Source organism: Gorilla gorilla, chromosome 16 (assembly GCF_029281585.2).
Source record: "Gorilla gorilla gorilla isolate KB3781 chromosome 16, NHGRI_mGorGor1-v2.1_pri, whole genome shotgun sequence".
NCBI lineage: Eukaryota > Metazoa > Chordata > Mammalia > Primates > Hominidae > Gorilla > Gorilla gorilla.
This window is the reverse complement of record NC_073240.2, coordinates 43,444,437-43,465,394: the sequence shown is the minus strand read 5'-3', so window position 1 is coordinate 43,465,394 and position 20,958 is coordinate 43,444,437. Positions and strand designations below refer to the sequence as shown.

Genomic DNA, 20,958 nt, shown 5'->3' with positions numbered 1-20,958 from the left:
TGGTATAATTTTTAATGACTAAAAGAAAATAACCATCAATTTAAAATTCTGTACTCAGTGAACTTTACCTTCAAGAACAAGAAAAGCAGGCTGGGTATGGGGGCTCATGCCTGTAATCCCAGCACTTTGGGAGGCCGAGGTCAGTGGATTACTTTCGGTCAGGAGTTCAAGATCAGCCTCGCCAACATGGTGAAACCCCATCTCTACTAAGAGTACAAAAATTAGCTGGGCACAGTAGCATGTGCCTGTAATCCCAGCTACTCGGGAAGCTGAGGAAGGAGAATTGCTCAAACCCAGGAAGCGGAGGTTGCAGTGAGCCGAGATAGCGCCATTGCACTCTAACCTGGGTGACAGAGCAAGACTCCATCTCAAACAAACAAAAAGCCAAAAGAGAACTTGTCAATAGCAGATCCACACTAGAGGGAAAACAAGATTATTCTTGAAGTAGAAGGCACTCAGAGATAAAAGGTAGGATATTCTTTAAAAATTAAGAGCCCTAAAAATGGCATTTAAGTCAGGAAGGGACAAACTGAGTTCAAGTCTTATAAGGTCCAAAAGGTTTATTGTCTGGGAAGAAGCAGAACAACCAGTAAATATTAGACTTTGATAAGTCAATGGTCTATGTTGTCATCTCTGGAGTAACCACCAAAATAGTAAGACAATGTGTAAATAATAAGCTAGTGGAGAAGGAATATGCAATAATTTTTTAAAGTTATCAAACCAAAAGACAAAGTAAAGAAAAAGGAACACAAAACAGGAAAAGTAAAGAGAAAGCACAAAATAACAGATTTAAACCCAAATAAAATTAGTGATTACATTAAATACAAGCAGACCACAATATCAAATTAAAAGACCAAAACTGTGATGAAACAAAGGTAAAACAAAGCAAAAGGAAAATTTTTTAAAATAAAAAACACATCTGAAACATACACAGAAAACTGAAAGTAAAAGCAGAAAAGAAGATAAAAATACAAACACTAACCCAAAGAAAGCTAGTTTCATTAATGCCTGACAAAGTAGACTTTAAAGTAAAAGCATTATTAGAGATAAAGAAAAATCCTTCACAATGAAAAAAGTGTTCAATGAACCAGGAAGTTTTAACAATTCTAATTTTGTATGCATGTAATAATAAAGCCTCAAAATATATAAAACAAAAATTGGCAGAATTAAAAGGAGAAAAAGGCATCCATACTCATAGTAGGAAAGTTTAACTTGCCTTTCTTAGTATCTGTTAAAACAAGTGGAAAAATAAAATCAATAGGGGTACAGAAGATTTGAACAAGTATCAAACCTGATAAATAGTAATATATAAACACTATGCCCAACAATTGTATCATACACATTCTCTTCAAGCACACATGGAAAATTTACAAAAACTGGCCAATGTGCTAGGCTACAAATCAAACTGTGCTATACATATTTGAAACTTTTTCATTATTATTATATCTGTTATGATGATCTGTGACCAGTAATCTTTGATGTTACTATTATAATTGTGTTGGTACACCAAGAATCGTATAGAAAAGCGAACTTAATTGATAAATGTATATGTTCTGACTGCTCCACCAACCAACCTTTCCCCTACCTTTCTCCCTCTACTCAGGCCTCCCTATTCCCTGAGACACAACAATATTGAAATGAGGCCAATTAATAACCCTACAATGGCCTTTAAGTGTCCAAGTGAAAGAGTCTCTCATTTTAAATCAAAAGCTAGAAAAGCTGAAGTTTAGCAAGGAAGGCATGTCGAAAGCCAAGAAAGGCTGAAAGCTAGGCCTCTTGCGCCCAACAGTTGGCCAGGCTGTGAATGCAAAGGAAAAGTTCTTGAAGGAAATTAAAAGTGCTACTCCGTGAACACATGAACGATAAGCAAACAAAACAGCCTTCTTGCTGATATGAAGAAAGTTTTTACAGTATGGTTAGAAGATCAAACCATCACAACATTCTCCTAAGCCAGAGACTAATCCAGAGCAAAGCCCTGATTCCCTTCAATGCTATGAAGGCTGAGAGAAGTGAAGAAGCTGCAGAAGAAAAGTTGGAGCTGGCAGAGGTTGGTTCATGAGGTTTAAGGAAAGAAGCTTCTCAGTAACATTTAAGTGCAAGGTGAAGCAAGCAAGTGCTGACGGAGAAGCTGTAATAAGTTATTCAAAAGATATAGCTAAAGCTAAGATAATGAAGGTAGCTACACTAAACAACAGAATTTCAATGTAGACAAATCAGGCTTCCATTGGAAAAAGGTGTCATCTAGGATTTTTATAGCTAGAAAGCAGCAGCCAATGTCTGGTTTCAAAGCTTCAAAGGACAGGCCGATTCTCCTGTTAGGGGCTAATGCAACTGGTGACTTTATTTTATTATTATTATTATCATTATTATTATTATTATTGTTGTTGTTGTTGTTGTTGTTGAGACGGAGTTTCACTCTTGTTCACCAGGCCAGAGTGCAGTGGCACAATCTCGGCTCACTGCAACCTCTGCCCTCTGGGTTCAAGTGATTCTCCTGCCTTAGCCTCCCGAGTAGCTGGAATTACAGGCACCAGCCACCACGTCTGGCTAATTTTTGTATTTTTAGTAGATATGGGGGTTTCACCACGTTGGCAAGGCTGGTCTCGAACTCCTGACCTCAGGTGATCCACCCACCTCAACATCCCAAAGTGATGGGATTACAGGCATGAGCCACCATGACTTTAAATTGAAGCCATTATCACTCTGAAAATCCTAAGGCCAGGCTGGGCGCGGTGGCTCACAGCTGTACTCCCAGAACTTTGGGAGGCCAAGGCAGGTGGATCTCTTGAGCCCACAAGTTCAAGACCAGCCTGGGCAACATGGTGAAACCCTGTCTCCACAAAATACACAAAAAATTAGCCAGGTATGGTAGCGCATGGGTGGGAAAATGAATCACATGAGCCTGGGAAGTTGAGGCTGCAGTGAGCTGCGATCATGCCACTGCACTCCAGACTGGGTGACAGAGCAAGACCCTCCCTCTCTCAAAAAAAAAAAAAAAAAATCCTAGGGCCCTTAAGAATCATGCTAAATCTACTCTGCCTGTGCCCTATAAATGGAACCATAAAGCCTGGATGACAGCGTATCTGCTTACAGTAAGCCCACTGTTGAGAACTACTGCTCAGAAAAAAAGATTATTTTCAAAATATTACTGCTCATTGACAGTGTGCCTGGTCACCCAAGGGCTCTGATGGAGACGTACAAGAAGGCTAATGTTGTTTTCATGCTTGCTAACATAACATCTGTTCTATGGCCCATGGACCAAGGAATCATTTCAACTTTGAAGTCTGATAATTTAAGAAATACATTTCATAAAGCTATAGTTGTCACAGTGATTCCTCTGATGGATCTGGGCAAAGTCTATTGAAAACTTTCCAGAAAGAATTCACCATTTTAGATGGCATTAAGGACATTCATGACTCATGAGAGGAGCTCAAAATATCAACATTGAGGGGTTTAGAGTAAGTTGGTTCCAACCCTCATGAATGACTTTAAGGGGTTCAAGACTTTGGTAGAGGAAGTAATTCCAGAGTGGTGGAACTATCAAGAGAAGAAGAATGAGAAGTGGAGCCTGAAGATGTGACTGAATTGCCACAATGTCAGGATCAAATTTGAATGGATGATGAGTTGCTTCTTATGGATGAGCAGAGAAAGTGGTTTCTTGAGATGGAACCTACTCCTGGTGAAGATGCTGTGTGAAATGACAAAAAAATGAAACAGAATATTATATAAACTTAGTTGATAAACGAGTGTCAGGATTTAAGAGGATTGACTCCAACTCTGAAATAAGTTCTACTGTGAGTAAAATGCTATCAAACAGCATTTCACACTATAGAAAAATTTTTCATGAAAGGAAGAGTCAATTGATGTAAGAAACTCCATAAGTTGTTTTAAGAAATTGCCACAGCCATCCCAACCTTCAGCAATCACTATCCTGATCAGTCAGCAGCCATCATCACTAAGAAAAAATCCTGCACCAGCAAAGAGATTATGACTCACTGAAGGCTCAGGTAACCACTAGCATTTTTTAGCAATAAAGTATTTTTAAATTAAGGTATGTACATTTTTTTTTTTTTAGACGGAGTCTCACTCTGTCACCCAGGCTGGAGTGCAGTGGCGTGATCTTGGCTCACTGCAATCTCCACCTCCCGGGTTCACGCCATTCTCCTGCCTCTGCCTCCCGAATAGCTGGGACTACAGGTGCCCACCACCACGCCCGGCTAATTTTTTGTATTTTCAGTAGAGACGGGGTTTCACCATGTTAGCCAGGATGGTCTCGATCTCCTGACCTTGTGATCTGCCTGCCTCGGCCTCCCAAAGTGCTGGGATTACAGGCGTGAGCCGCCATGCCCGGCCAAGTATGTACATTTTTAATACATAATGCTACTTCGTACTTAATAAAATATAGCATAAATATAACTTTTATATGCACTGTGCAACCAAAACATTTGTGTTTTTATTTTGATTTTTGCTTTATTGTGATACTTTATTGTGGTGGTCTGGAATCAAACTTGCAATATATCCGAAGCATGTCTGTATACATGTTGTTTTAGGTGAAATTACATGGAGCATGTTCTCTGAACTCAATAGTATTAAACTAGATACGTAAAACAAAAATACAACTAGAAAATCCCTGAGTGTTAAAAAATAAACACACTTTATCCATTTTGCTGGCCCGTCTCCCTCTCCCTCTCCCTCTCCCTCTCCCCACGGTCTCCCTCTCCCTCTCTTTCCACGGTCTCCCTCTGATGCCGAGCCGAAGCTGGACAGTACTGCTGCCATCTCGGCTCACTGCAACCTCCCTGCCTGATTCTCCTGCCTCAGCCTGCCGAGTGCCTGCGATTGCAGGCGCGCGCCGCCACGCCTGACTGGTTTTCGTATTTTTTTGGTGGAGACGGGGTTTCGCTGTGTCGGCCGGGCTGGTCTCCAGCTCCTAACCGCGAGTGATCTGCCAGCCTCGGCCTCCCGAGGTGCCGGGATTGCAGACAGAGTCTCGTTCACTCAGTGCTCAATGGCGCCCAGGCTGGAGTGCAGTGGCGAGATCTCGGCCCGCTACAACCACCTCCCAGCCGCCTGCCTTGGCCTCCCAAAGTGCCGAGATTGCAGCCTCTGCCCGGCTGCCACCCCGTCTGGGAAGTGAGGAGCGTCTCTGCCTGGCCGCCCATCGTCTGGGATGTGAGGAGCCCCTCTGCCTGGCTGCCCAGTCTGGAAAGTGAGGAGCGTCTCTGCCCGGCCACCATCCCATCTAGGAAGTGAGGAGCGCCTCTTCCCGGCCGCCATCACATCCTGGAAGTGAGGAGCGTCTCTGCCCGGCCGCCCATCGTCTGAGATGTGGGGAGCACCTCTGCCCTGCCGCCCCGTCCGGGATGTGAGGAGCGTCTCTGCCCGGCCGCCCCGTCTGAGAAGTGAGGAGACCCTCTGCCTGGCAACCGCCCCGTCTGAGAAGTGAGGAGCCCCTCTGCCTGGCAGCCACCCCGTCTGGGAAGTGAGGAGCGTCTCCGCCCGGCAGCCACCTCGTCCGGGAGGGAGGTGGGGGGGCCAGCCCCCCGCCCGGCCAGCCGCCCTCTCTGGGAGGGAGGTGGGGGGGTCAGCCCCCCGCCCGGCCAGCCGCCCTGTCCAGGAGGTGAGGGGCGCCTCTGCCCGGCCGCCCCTACTGGGAAGTGAGGAGCCCCTCTGCCCGGCCAGCCGCTCTGTCCGGGAGGGAGGTGGGGGGGTTAGCCCCCCGCCCGGCCAGCCGCCCCGTCCGGAAGGGAGGTGGGGGGGTTAGCCCCCCGCCTGGCCAGCCGCCCCGTCCGGGAGGTGAGGGGCGCCTCTGCCCGGTAGCCCCTACTGGGAAGTGAGGAGCCCCTCTGCCCGGCCAGCCGCTCCGTCCGGGAGGGAGGTGGAGGGATCAGCCCCCCGCCCGGCCAGCCGCCCCGTCCGGGAGGGAGGTGGGGGGGTCAGCCCCCCGCCCGGCCAGCCGCCCCGTCCTGGAGGGAGGTGGGGGGGGGTCAGTCCCCCGCCCGGCCAGCTGCCCCGTCCGGGAGGGAGGTGGGGGGGTCAGCCCCCCGCCTGGCCAGCCGCCCCGTCCGGGAGGTGAGGGGCGCCTCTGCCCGGCCGCCCCTACTGGGAAGTGAGGAGCCCCTCTGCCCGGCCAGCCGCCCCGTCCAGGAGGGAGGTGGGGTGGGTCAGCCCCCCGCCCGGCCAGCCGCCCCGTCCTGGAGGTGAGGGGCGCTTCTGCCCGGCTGCCCCTACTGGGAAGTGAGGAGCCCCTCTGCCCGGCCAGCCGCCCCGTCCGGGAGGGAAGTAGGGGGGTCAGCCCCGCGCCCGGCCAGCTGCCCCGTCTGGGAGGGAGATGGGGGGGGTCAGCCCCCCTGCCCAGCCGGCCGCCCCGTCCGGGAGGAGGCGGGGGGGTCAGCCCCCCGCCCGGCCAGCCGACCCGTCGGGGAAGTGAGGGGCGCCTCTGCCCGGCCGCCCCTACTGGGAAGTGAGGAGCCCCTCTGCCCGGCCAGCCGCTCCGTCCGGGAGGGAGATGGGGGGGGTCAGCCCCCCAGCCCGGCCAGCCGCCCCATCCGGGAGGGAGGTGGGGGGGTCAGCCCCCCGCCCAGCCAGCCGCCCCGTCTGGGAGGGAGGTGGGGGGGTCAGCCCCCCGCCCGGCCAGCCGCCCCGTCCGGGAGGTGAGGGGCGCCTCTGCCCGGCCGCCCCTACTGGGAAGTGAGGAGCCCCTCTGCCCGGCCACCACCCCGTCTGGGAGGTGTACCCAACAGCTCATTGAGAACGGGCCATGATGACAATGGCGGTTTTGTGGAATAGAAAGGGGGGGAAGGTGGGGAAAAGATTGAGAAATCGGATGGTTGCCGTGTCTGTGTAGAAAGAGGTAGACATGGGAGACTTTTCATTTTGTTCTGTACTAAGAAAAATTCTTCTGCCTTGCGATCCTGTTGATCTGTGACCTTACCCCCAACGCTGTGCTCTCTGAAACATGTGCTGTATCCACTCAGGGTTGAATGGATTAAGGGCGGTGCAAGATGTGCTTTGTTAAACAGATGCTTGAAGGCAGCATGCTCGTTAAGAGTCATCGCCACTCCCTAATCTCAAGTACCCAGGGACACAAACACTGCGGAAGGCCGCAGGGTCCTCTGCCTAGGAAAACCAGAGAACTTTGCTCACTTGTTTATCTGCTGACCTTCCCTCCACTATTGTCCTGTGACCCTGCCAAATCCCCCTCTGCGAGAAACACCCAAGAATGATCAATAAAAAATAAAAAAATATATAAAAAAAATAAAAATAAACACACTTCTAAATCCATGAGTCAAAAGAAATCATATTGGAAATTATATATATTTTAAACTGATTAATGATGAAAATACTACACATTAAAACTGGTGCAATACAGCTAAAGTCATGCTTACAAGGAAATTTATAGCTATAAATAAATATACTACAAAAGAGGAGGCCAAGGCAGGTGGATCACAAGGTCAGGAGTTTGACATCTTGGCCAACATGGTGAAACCCCACCTCTACTAAAATACAAAAATTAGCTGGGCGTGGTGGCGCACATCTGTAGTCCCATCTAGTCAGGAGGCTAAGGCAGGAGAATCGCTTGAACCCGGGAGGCAGAGGTTGCAGTGACCCAAGATCGTGCGACTCCAGCCTGGGCGACAGAGCGAGACTCTTTTTTTAAAAAAAAAAAAAACGAGGGGCCGGGCACAGTGGCTCACGCCTGTAATCCCAACACTTTGGGAGGCCAAGGCAGGTGGATCACCTGAGGTCAGGAGTTCGAGACCAGCCTGACCAATATGGTGAAACCCCGTCTCTACTAAAAATACAAAAATTAGCCAGGCATGGTGGTGCGTGCCTGTAATCCCAGCTACTCAGGAGGCTGAGGCAGCAGAATTACTTGAACTTGGGAGGCAGAGGTTGCAGTGAGCTGAGATCCTACCACTGCGCTCCAGCCTGGGTGACAAAGCAAGACTCCGTCTCAAAAAAAACAAAACCAAAAACAATAAAAGGGTAAGTTTGATAAAGTAATTTTATATCTGTTCAATCTAGTAAAGAAGATTTGGGGCTTGTAATTAAGATATTCCTTTCATTTTTTCTAGTAATTCATCCTTATTTTATTTTATAAATGTATTAGTATACCAAAGATTGGAATTAAAAAAAAAAAAAACTGGTTCTTCTAGCCTGGGCAACATAGCTAGACTCCATCTCTAAAAGAAAAAATAAAAAACAATTAGCTGGGCATGATGGCACATGTCTGTAGTATCAGCTACTTGGGAGGCTGAGGTAGGAGGACTGCCTGAGTCCAGGAGTTTGAGGCTGCAGTGAGTCACGATCGTGCCACTGCACTCCAGCCTGGATGACAGTGTGAGACTCTGATCCAAAAACAAAAACACCACCACAAAAAAAACTGGTCCTTCACCACAGTTTGAGAAGCATATAGAATATCTATTAAAAACAATCACTATTGCAAATATATTACTTAATGGTAAAATGGTGAAGCTTTCCTCTGAGAACAAGACTGTCACCATTTTTATTTACTATTGTACTAGAGGTCCTAGTTTATGCAGAAAGACAAGAAAAAAAAGGCACAAGAACTAAATGGTTGGGGTTGGGGGGAAACTCCTGTGACTTATAGATTGAGTACACAGGAAATACAGAATTTTTCTCAAGTTCCAACTACCTACCTCTTGGTTTGCACCTGTACCTTTATATTAAAATAAAGGCCACAGTAAAAATACAATATTGTCTTTGTCTCACTTAGATATCAGTTTAGATCCTATAACCACTGGCCTCTTATGTGTGCTTTGGGCAGGCCCTTGTGCATTTCAGATTTCAACTTAATCTCTCATCTAATTAATAAACTTTTTAATGGAAAGGCTACTCCTTTCCTTTCTTTGGATTTAGGTAGCTATCAAGGTCCATCTCACAATTCTGAACTGGAACTGCAAGTTCTTTAAGGGCTTATATTTTCATATTTCCCACGGCACCTGGAATAGTATAGGCATCTTGTAGGTACTCAATAAATTTCTGTAGAATTGGTTTCATGCCAGAAACCACTTTCCACTTTAAAGTCATATTCACAGAATGGATGAGCCTTAAGACAGATGGACAGGCAGATAGATAAGATATAGATATCAATAAAGAAAGAAAACATTTTTTAAAAAAAGTTTACTAAGATCTCATCAGAGGGTGATGATGAGAACAACATAGCTCAGTGTGACTACTCAGGGTCCTAGCTTCCAAGACTGGTTCTATACTATTTCAGCTCATGGCTCCTTCATTAAGAAATGTCGGCCGGGCGCGGTGGCTCATGCCTGTAATCTCAGCACTTTGGGAGGCCGAGGCAGGTGGATCACCTAGGTCAGGAGTTCAACACCAGCCTGACCAACATGGAAGAAACCCCATCTCTACTAAAAATAAAAAATTAGCCAGGCGTGGTGGCTCATGCCTGTAATCCCAGCTACTCGGGAGGCTGAGGCAGGAGAATCGCTTGAACCTGGGAGGTGGAGGTTGTGGTGAGCCGAGATCGCGCCACTGCACTCCAGCCTGGGCAATAAGTGCAAAACTCTGTCTCAAAAAAAAAAAAAAAAGAAAAGAAAAAAGAAATGTCCACCTGTGAATTGAACAATGAGAACACTTGGACACAGGAAGGGGAACATCACACACAGGGGCCTGTTGTGGGGTCGGGGGAGGGAAAGCATTAGGAGATATACCCGATGTAAATGAAGGGTTAATGGGTGCAGCACACCAACATGGCACATGTATACATATGTAACAAACCTGCACATTGTGCACATGTACCCTAGTACTTAAAGTATAATTAAAAAAAAACAAAACAACGAAATGTCCACCTGTATTTGTAACGGTTTAAGAAAGTCCAGAGTGGCTTCAAGAAACTTGTAACACAGAGTCTAAGAGATTTTTTACTGGTTTAGAATGTAGTATTTCCTACCTCCCTCCCTTCAAGGATTCACTCCATAAAGGTATCCAAAAGTGTCCTGAACTTTGCACCATGAACCCTGAGATTTGAGTCCTGATCCTGTCATTGACATTGGACATATGACCCAAGCTGTATGACCTTGCAAGAGTCATATTTTCTGAGTTGCAGGTACTATACCAATCAAATCATCTAGGAACCTAGGTCTCCTTCCAGGTTCTTGATATACAGGATTCTGTTCCATTCTTCTCTTCCAATGCAATGCAAGTTTCCCAGTTTCAATTCTGTCCCAACTCTAACTGTGTGACTTTGGGAACAACCCTTAACTTTCTCCAGATTTCATTGTTTTCTGTATAATGCGGATATCTGAACTATGTCTGAGGTCTCCTCTGGTTACTCCTCCCACACATACACACACAGACTTTTTTTTTTTTTTTGAGACGGAGTCTTGCTCTGTTGCCAGGCTGCTGGAGTGCAGTGGCGCGATCTTGGCTCACTGCAACCTCCGCCTCCAGGTTCAGGCGATTCTCCTGCCTCAGCCTCGCGAGTAGCTGGGACTATAGGTGTGTGCCACACGCCCAGCTAATTTTTTTGAATTTTTAGTAGAGACAGGGTTTCACCATGTTGGCCAGGATGGTCTCAATCTCCTGACCTCATGTTCTGCCCGCCTCAGCCTCCCAAAGTGCTGGGATCACAGGCGTGAGCCACTGCACCCGGCCCACACACAGACTTTTAAGATGAGAAGTTTGATACCGCTGCATCAACTCATGGTCTGCCTTGAAAGTATTGCTTTACACAGATATGTATACCCACAGAGTTTTACAGAGCAAACTTAAACTGGTTCCTAGCAAAGGAAATGGTATTTCTGTTGTTGTTTCTAGGCTGCCATTTATGATTAAACATTTGGGAAAAGACACAGGTAGCAGAATCAGTCACTGGCATACCTATTGCATCATCCATTTGCCATGCCCTGACCAGAGAAAAGACCAGCTCTTGATGGTTCATGTCCCGCTCCTTATCAGGATTTAAATTAGCATACTACAGCCAGGCATGCTGGCTCACATCTATAATCCTAGTACTTTAGGAAGCTGAGGTGGGAAGATCACTTGAGGCCAGGAGTTCAAGACCAGCCTGGGCAACATTGTGAGATCCCATCTCTACAGCAAATTTAAAAATCCGCTGCCTAGATGCACACCTGTAGCCCTAGCTACCTGGGAGACTGGGGCGGAAGGATCACTTGAGCCCAGGAGTTCAGGTTGCAGTGAGCTATGATTGCATCACTGCATTCCAGCTTGGGTGACAGAATAAGACCTTGTGGCTAAAAAAATAAAAATAAAAAATAAACTAGCATACTGCTACAGGAACATAAAATATATATTACTTTTTTTTTTTTTGAGATGGCGTCTCACTCTGTCGCACAGGCTGGAGTGCAGTTGCGCAATCTCGACTCATTGCAACCTCTGCCTCCCAGGTTTAAGTGATTCTCCTGCCTCAGCCTCCCCAGTAGCTGGGATACAGGTATGTGCCACCACACCCAGCTAATCTTTTGTATTTTCAGTAGAGATAAGGTTTCACCATGTTGGCCAGGCTGGTCTCGAACTCCTGACCTCCAGCAAATTCACCCATCTCAGCCTCCCAAAGCATTGGGATTACAGGCGTAAGCCACTGCACCTGGGCCATATATTACTTCTTATAAGTGGCCTGGAAGGGTAAAAACTTTGCCCATAAAAGAACCCAACTGTTGCTACTTAATAGCAGGACCTACCTTAATGATATAAGACAGATGGTACCAAGCACCAAACATCAGTACTTGGTTAGGAAACACATCAAATCCTACCCCATGTCTGATGTCTGACTACCACCACCAATGGAAGAGAAAGGGGAATGGTTTACCAGGGAACCAGTAGAAGCCATGCCATATTGGGCGCCTGCAGACCCCACCACAGTCCCTACAGTTTTCCCTCTCATTCACCATGCTTTAGCCACACTGGCCCCTTGAAAACATCAAGCCTTCTCCCAGGGCTCTAGTCCATTCCACTCCCTCTTCCTGAAACACTTCTCACCGCGTTACGTCATTCTTCACACGACTATACTCCTTTCAGGTCTCAGCTTAAACGTTTCCTCCTCAGAGAAGCTCTTCCTGATCACCCCATACAGGTGGGCCACCAACACTTTCCAACGTTCTTTGCCATTGACATCCATTTATTTATTAACCTTTATCACTACTTGTAATTGTTTGTTTCCTGACTCACACCCACTAGATTGTAAGCTTGCCTAAGGGCAGGACCACGTCTTCTCTATTTATCAATACATATTCAGTGTCTAGCACAGTAGCTGGCACATGATAAGTGTTCATTACACCTATGTTCAATGAATTAGGGAACATTAGGAGAGCTTCCCAGGCTTCAGTTTGGTTTCAGATCTCCAGGACCACAGTAGCTCACCTTGTACATAGGGCCCCATCTCTGGATGCTCCCTGACCCGTAGGGTATAGGACTTTTTTTGACCAGATTGCTTCAACAGATCCCGCACCCGTTCATTATAGATTTCTAGAAAACTAGAGATAAGTAGAAAAAGGCAACATAATTATATTTTGAAAAAAAGTAGAAACAACATTGAGCTAAAAATCAGGAGGTCTTAGTTCTTGTTCCAGCTCCACTTCCGACACTCTAAGGCATTGATCAAGCCAAGGTTCCCCCTTGATTCTCTTTCCATACATATACAATAGAGTTTTTTGTATTTTTTATTTTTGAGACAGAATCTCGCTCTGTCTCACAGGTTGGAGTGCAGTGGCACAATCTTGGCTCACTGCAACCTCCGCCTCCCAGATTCACTGCACCCAGCCACAGAGGTTGTTTCTTGAGTGAATTTCAAACATGACCCTTGAGCTCTATTGTTCTGTGAAGGCATCTCAAGGACTACTAGACAGCCAGGGTAAGTTGGGCCACAGAAGGAAAGACCTGCTTGTTAAGTCTATGGGTAGGAAATTAAGTTTTCTACAACCAAGGGCCTAAGTATCTTTCTCAGCTCTTGTACTGCAAGATATTTCTTCTGTGGCTTTTCTCCATCCCTGTGGTGACTCTGGAAGCAAAGACAGGACAGCTGAACATGGTAGAATTTGGAGTGGAAGAAGAACTACTGTAGGTCCCAGAGCTTGGCAGGTTCTTACCTTACTTTTATCCTACAGGAGGAAGGCAGTGAGGCACAGTCTTTCTCCCTGACGAAGAGACCCTGCACAAACCAGAGGGTTGGGGTTTCATTGTAGGAATTGTACAGAGACCTACTTTGAGAGGATCCAGCCAAAAGATAGTCTATACCTCACATATCCGTGGTGTCAACCCAACAGAGGCCTGGAGAACAGAAGAAAGGAAAGCATTATTGTTTACTCAAGATGATGCCCTCCCCCACAGAATACCCAGGAACCATCCTCAGCATGGGGGATGAGTGCATGGACTCCTTGTGCTAGCCTCTTCACTTCAGGCAGTTTCACTGGGGAATATAGAAGACTTTTATGTGCCAGTGCTCTGAGAGACACTCATGGGAGAAATGTACCAAATGAGAGGCATATGTATCACCGTAAGAAGGAAAAGAGGAGAAGCCAGCAAACCCAGATACCTGCTTTTATGCAATGAAGATTACATTATTCTTGGATAAAAACACTTTACCAATGTTCCTCCTAGCCCCCTATACCTCCAGTCCTTACAGGCGGACTAGAGTATATGAGTATTCAAAATACACATTTAGACCAGGTGTGGTGGCTCACCCCTGTAATCCCAGCACCTTGGGAGGCCGAGGTGGGTGGATCACTTGAGCTCAGGAGTTAGAGACAAGCCTGGGCAATCTGCGGAGACCCTGTCTCTACTAAAAATACAAAAAAATTAGCCAGGCATGGTGGCGTGTGCCTATGGTCTCAGCTAATCAGGAGGCTAAGGTGGGAGGATCACTTGAACCCAGGAGGCAGAGGCTGCAGTGAGCTGAGATCGTGCCACTGCACTCCAGCTTGGGTAACAGAGTGAGACTCCATCTCAAAAACAAAACAAAACAACAACAACAACAACAACAACAACAAAACACATTTAGAAAGAGGTAGTTTCTTTTCCCATCTTGTATCCAGTGCTAACTTGTACTCGGTTAAGGGCTTTATACTTTTCGTTTAGTGGCCAGTTTCTTTTTTTTTTTTAATTATTATTTTTTTGAAATGGAGTTTCACTCTTGTTGCCCAGGCTGGAGTGCAATGGCATGATCTCGGCTCACTGCAACCTCCATCTCCCGAGTTCAAGCAATTCTCCTGCCTCAGCTTCCCGAGTAGATGGGAGTACAGGCACCCACCACCACACCTGGCTAATTTTTGTATTTTTAGTAGAGATGGGGTTTCACCACGTTGGCCAGGCTGGTCTTGAACTCCTGAGCTCAGGTGATCCGCCTGCCTCAGCCTCCCAAAGTACTGGAATTATAGGTGTGAGCCAACACGCCCAGCCCCAATTCTTCTTTTAATGTCAAATACTATGAAATCACACTAAACACAGGACAAAGCGAGCAATGAGCTAGGCCCAAGGCATCAGGGATAATCATCTAAGAGGAATCATGTCCTATAGAATGTCCCTGTGTAGTGTTTATTTGTTACCCACCTAACAGGACATATATACTTTTAGAGACAGGGTCTCTTATTTATTTATTTATTTATTGTTTTGAGACGAAGTCTCGCCCCATTTCCCAGGCTGGAGTGCAATGGCACAATCTCAGCTCACCGCAACCTCTGCCTCCCGGGTTCAAGTGATTCTCATGCCTCAGCCTCCCAAGTAGCTGGGATTACAGGCGCACGCCACCATGTCTGGCTAATTTTTGTATTTTTAGTAAAGACTTGGTTTCACCATATTGGCCAGGCTGGCCTCAAACTCCTGACCTTGTGATCTGGCCGCCTCAGCCTCCCAAAGTGCTGGTATTACAGGAATGAGCCACCCCACCTGGCTGAGACAGGGTCTCTTACTCTGTTGCCCAGGGTGGAGTACAGTGGCAAGATCATGGCTGATCACTGCAGCCTCAACCTCCCAGGCTGAAGCCATCCTCCCACCTCAGCCTCCTAAGTAGCTGGGACCACAGGCATGTGCCCCCACACCCAGCTAACTTTTGTATTTTTTGTAGAGATGGAGTCTCCCTATGTTGCCTAGACTGTTCTCAAATTCCTGGGCTTAAGAGATTTTTCTGCCTCAGCCACCCCAAAGTGTTGAGATTATAGGTGTGAGCTACTACACCTGGCACCTCGACCAGGATATTTCTAAACCCAAAACAAAAAGGTATTCTTAAGGAACTCTGCCCTCCTGATTTTCTGTGATAAAGGAAGCCTCTCATTAAATCCTGCATACTTTTGAAAGCCCCTGACTCAGGAGCTAGTTCTCCTGCTTTCTTCCAACACACAGATCTAACACATGTAGGCTTGGAGCTTGGCCACAATAATCAAATCTCTGCACAGCTCTAGCATGCACTTAAGATTTAGTCCAGGTCTTGTCCACAACAAAGGTGCAAAACAGATTCAAATAATGAACCTGGAGATAAGGAGAAATTCAGCAGGACTGACAAGAACTGCTTTGTCAAAGGGAGCTGTAAAATTCTAAGGCTCTTCAGGGTTTAATAAAGAGGGGTTAAGGCCGGGCACGGTGGCTCATGCCTGTAATCCCAGCACTTTGGGAGGCCGAGGGGGGCAGATCACGAGGTCAGGAGATTGAGACCATCCTGGCTAACACGGTGAAACCCCGTCTCTACGAAAAATACAAAAACTTAGCCAAGCGTGGTGGCGGGCGCCTGTAGTCCCAGCTACTCGGGAGGCTGAGGCAGGAGAATAGCGTGAACCCGGGAGGCGGAGCTTGCAATGAACTGAAATTGCGCCACTGCACTCCAGCCTCGGCGACAGAGCAAGACTGCGTCTCAAAAATAAATAAATAAATAAATAAATAAATAAATAGGGGTTAATTATTCAAAGGTTACCTTCCAATTAAATGCTGAAAAATTCATTTTTATTTATTTTTTTTTTTTGAGATGGAGTTTTGCTCTTGTTGCCCAGGCTGGAGTGCAATGGCACGATCTCAGTTCACAGCAAGCTCCGCCTCCCAGGTTCCCACCTTGTCCTCCCAAAGTGCTGGGATTACAGGCGTGAGCCACTGCGCCCAGCTGAAAAACTCATTCTTAAAACAGAAGAAGGCTCATTCAATCTTCTTTAAAGTTGACTGACTACAGAAATCATATTCTATCTCACAGTAGTAAGGACAATGCAAGGTTCAGGCTTGCTGTGGCATTAGGAATATATATCATCGTAATACTCACTGGGGTCCCCAGCATGGTATATGTCTTCCCAGAGCCTGTCTGTCCATAAGCAAAAAGGCATATGTTATAGCCTTTGGCAACTCCAGACAGTACTTCCATCCCTAAATCCTGGAAAACCTGTAACAACAAAAGCAGAGGAAATATCACTGTGGTCCTTCTTCTCATAGCAGATTTAGAATTATTTTCTAATCTAAAAAAATATAAAATATTTCAAACATACACGACTATTAATTCACTACCATTTCATAAGAATCAATTTAGCTTCATAAAAAGATAGCTAAGGAAAATTCATTCATTCAGCCGGTCAAATTTTTTAAGTGCCTAGTGTATCTAGACACAATACTAGACTCTGAAGATAAGATACAAAAGTAATATGGTCTCTAAACTTAAGGCAAAGAGAGTGTAGAAGAGCAAAGATATGCAAGCAAAATAATTCTGTATCTCTCGTAAGAAAACGTTTAATATGGTTAATCAGGTAAAGCTGCAGTGAAATACTGCCCAATAACATACAAATTCAGGGTCTTAGGATACCATACTGAAGATCAGTAAGACCAGAAGTTAGGGAGGTGTTTTCCACGTGCATTTATTTTCTACACACTCCCTCCTCAGATTGACCCTAAGAGCTGGCTAGTTCTGCTGGTCATTTACCCCTGCTTTAATGAATCAGAAATAGGCAGAGGTCCTTGTGAAAACTCCTGTACTTGGTATACTGCTTGGAAGTCCTACTGAGCTCTGTTAGGCAGACTCTGGTCTCAGGAAAAAATAGCCAGCTTTACGGGGAAGGCACAGCTTCCTAGTTCAGCCAGTCTTCAGCAGAATGCTACATGGGCATCTGCATACCCACGGCTGGTACAGTGGATATTTACCCTTTGTATTGTTGCCCAGCATCAAAATACTCTTCCTTTGAATCTTTGGTTGTGTCAGTCTTGGTGGGAAGCACAGCTCAATGCTCTACTATAGAAGCCAAACAGGCCAGATATTCCTCTCCACCTAGGACAACACTAGCACATGAAATGAGGCCAGACAGGGCCAGGCGCGGTGGCTCACGCCTGTAATTCCAGCACTTTGGGAGGATGAGGTGGGTGCATCACCTGAGGTCAGGAGTTCGAGACAGACCTGGCCAATATGGCGAAACCCTGTCTCTACTAAAAATACAAAAAATTACCCAGGCATGGTGGCGGGCACCTATAATCCCAGCTACTTGGGAAGCGGAGGCAGGAGAATCGCTTGAACCCAGGAAGCGGAAGTGCAATGAGCTGAGATCGTGCCACTGCCCTCCAGCCTAGGCGACAGAGTGAGACTCCATCTCAAAAAAAAAAAAAGAAAGAAAGAAACGGGGCCGGACAACTAGATGTCAGTTGACAACTAGATTATCATTTGAATTTTGAAAGAAAGACATAAAAATAAAGAATAGTTAACAAATTGTCCATGCTGGCATCAAGGATCCAATAGCACTGCTGCTGGGCATACAGTGGTAGAAGTGCCAAGTGTGTGCTCAAATCAGATGATTCTGTGATATGGTTCTGCCTGGGGTCCCTGCTGCTTAGCATCCCATGCCTTCCTGCCCATTTTTCAACTTTCCCTTCAATTCTGTGACTCCTCTGATACGATTCCAAGGTGTAGTGTGTTCTTATACTTCAAAGCTGTGTGATCTTGGGCAAGTTACTTAAACTTTGTAAACTTCAGTTTTTTTAGGTATAAAATGTTTATTTTTGTATCTGTAATACAGGTTTGTTGTGAAGATTAAACAAAGTAATACACATAATTAGGGACAAAGATAGGAGCTGCTAACTCAAGACTACACTCCCTGTTCTTTTTTTTTTTTTTTAATTGAGACAGGGTCTTGCTCTGTCTCCCAGGCTGGAGTGCAGTGGCACAATCTTGGCTTACCACAGCCTTGACCTCCGGGGCTCAAACGATCTTCCTACCTTGGCCTCCCCAGCAGCTGGAACTACAGGTGTGCATCACCATGCCCAGCTAATTTTTTTGTATTTTTGTAGAGCCAGGTCTCCCCATGTTGCCCAGGCTGGTACTGAACTCCTGGACTCAAGTGATCCACGTACTTCAGCCTCCCAAAGTGCTGGGATTACAGGTGTGCGCCATTGTGTCTGGCTCTTTATTTTTTTCTTGAGACATGGTCTTATCCTGTCAGCTAGGCTGAAGTGCAGTGGCACAGTCATAGCTTACTGCAGCTTCGAACTCCTGGGCTCAAGGGATCATCTCGCCTCGGCCTCTTGAGTAGCTAGGATTACAGACATTTTTATTAGTTTTCTCTTTGTTAGTTTATTTGTTTTAATAATCAGTGTTAAGTTGTCATCAGTTTAAATGAATGGGTTATTTGCAAGCCTCATGGTAACCTCAAATCAAAAAACCTACAAAAGATACACAAAAAATAAAAAGACATTAAAACATGTCACCAGAGAAAATCACCTTCACAAAACAGGAAGACAGGAAGAAAAGAAAGAGGGAAGAAAAGACCACAAAACAACCAGAAAACAAATAACAAAACGGCAGAAGTCCTTACTCATCAATAATAACTTTGAATGTAAAGGGACTAAACTCTCCAATCAAAAGACAGAGTTAAATGGATTTAAAAAACAAGACAAAACAATCTGTTGCCTACAGGAAACACATTTCACCTATAAAGACACATATACACTGAAAACAAAGGGAGAGAAAAAGATAACCCATGCAAATGGAAACCAAAAAAGAGAAGTAGCTACATGTGTATCAGACAAAATAGATTTCAAGACAAAAACTTAAAAGAGACAAAGGTCATTATATAATCAGAAAGGGGTCAATTCAGCAAAAGGATGTAACAATTATAAATATATATGCACCCAACACTGGATCACCCAGATATATATAAAGCAAATATTATTAGAGCTAAAGAGAGAGAGACCTCAATACCATAATAGCTGGAGACTTCAACACCCCACTTTCAGCATTGGAAAGATCATTCAGACAGAAAATCAACAAAGAAATGTTGGACTTAATCTGCACTGTAAACCAAATGGAACTAATAGATATTTACAGAACATTTCATCCAATGGCTGCAGAATACACATTCTTCTCCTCAGCACATGGATCATTCTCAAGAATAGACCATATGTTCGTCCACAAAACACATCTTAAAGAATTAAAAAAAAAAATCTTCCTGAAAGGTGGGTTAAGGAAAAAATAAATAAAAATAAATAATAAAACAACTCCAAAAAGCTGAAATCATATCAACTATCTTCTATGACCACAACGGAATAAAATTAGAAATCAATAACAAGAGGAATTTTGGAAACCATACACACACATGAAAATTAAACAATATGCTCCTGAATGACCACTAGGCCACTGAACAAAATAAGAAGAAAATTTTAAAATTTCTTTTTTTTTTTGGAGACGGAATCTTGCTCTGTCACCCAGACTAGAGTACAATGGCGTCATCTCAGCTCACTGCAACCTCCACCTCCCGAGTTCAAGCAATTCTCATGCCCTGGTATCCCAAGTAGCTGAGACTACCGGCGCGCACCACCACACCTGGCTTTTTTTGTATTTTAGTAGAGACAGGGTTTCACCATGTTTCCCAGGCTGGTCTTGAACTCCTGAGCTCAGGCAGTCTACCCAACTTGGCGTCACAAAGTACTAGGACTACAGGCGTAAGCCCCATGCCTGGCCTAAATTTCTTGAAACAAATGGATACGGAAACAGAAGAAACAAATGGGATACAGTGAAAGTACTACTAAGAGAAAAGTTTACAGCAATAAGCATCTATATCAAAAAAGTAGAAAAACTTCAAATAACCTAATAATGAATCTTAAAAACTAGAAAAGTGGCCAGGCATGGTGGCCCATGTCTGTAATCCCAGCACTTTGGGAGGCCAAAGCAAGAAGATCACTTGAGCCCAGGAGTTCAAGACTAGCCTGGGCTCAAGCTCTATAAACTCTTGCAATATAGTAAGACTCCATTTCTATTTTTTTAATTAAAAAAAAAAAAGAGCTAGAAAAGCAAGAGCAAATCAAACACAAAATGAGCAGAAGAAAAAAACTTAGAGCAGAAATAAATGAAATTGAAATGAAAAAAGCAATACAAAAGATCAATAAAAATGAAAAGTTGGTATTTTGAAAAGATAAAATCGATAAGCCTTTAGATAGATGAATAAAAAAAGAGAAGACTCACATAAATAAAATCAGAAATGAAAAAGGAAGCATTACAACTGACACTGCAGAAATCCAAAGTCCCATTAGAGATTACTATGACTATATACCAATAAATTGGAAAACCTAGAAAGAAATGGATAAATTCCTAGACACATGCAATCTACCAAAATTGAACCATGAAGAAATCCAAAACCTGAATAGAACAGTAACAAGTAATGAAGCTGTAATAAAAATCTCCCAGCAAAGAAAAGCCCAGAACCTGACAGCTTCACTGCTGAATTTTACCAAACATTTAAAGAACTAATACCAATCCTACTAAAACTACTCCAAAAAAATGAAAAAGGGAATACTTGCAAACTCATCTTTTAAGGCCAGTATTACCCCGATACCAAAACCACATAAAGATACATCAAAAAAAGAAAATTACAGGCCAATATCCCTGATGAACATTGATGCAAAAATCTTCAATAAAATACCAGCAAACCAAATTCAACAACATGTGAAAAAGATCATTCAGGCTGGGCGTGGTGGTTCATACCTGTAATCTCAGCACTTTGGGAGCCCGAGGCAGGG

The 20,958-nt window shown here is 45.0% G+C and overlaps 1 protein-coding gene across 3 annotated transcripts in view; it reads right to left on the bottom strand.

Moving 5' to 3' along the window:
- Positions 1 to 20,958, bottom strand: part of STARD9 (StAR related lipid transfer domain containing 9) — a 147,998-nt gene that overhangs the window by 73,174 nt on the left and 53,866 nt on the right. For all 3 annotated transcript variants that reach the window (XM_031002323.3, XM_031002324.3, XM_063698937.1), the window contains exons 4-7: positions 16,235 to 16,351; positions 13,234 to 13,266; positions 13,086 to 13,147; positions 12,361 to 12,473 (exon numbers count right to left, since the gene is read on the bottom strand). In XM_031002323.3, coding sequence (XP_030858183.3) covers positions 12,361 to 12,473; positions 13,086 to 13,147; positions 13,234 to 13,266; positions 16,235 to 16,351 — 325 coding nt within the window. The remainder of the gene's footprint in view (positions 1 to 12,360; positions 12,474 to 13,085; positions 13,148 to 13,233; positions 13,267 to 16,234; positions 16,352 to 20,958) is intronic.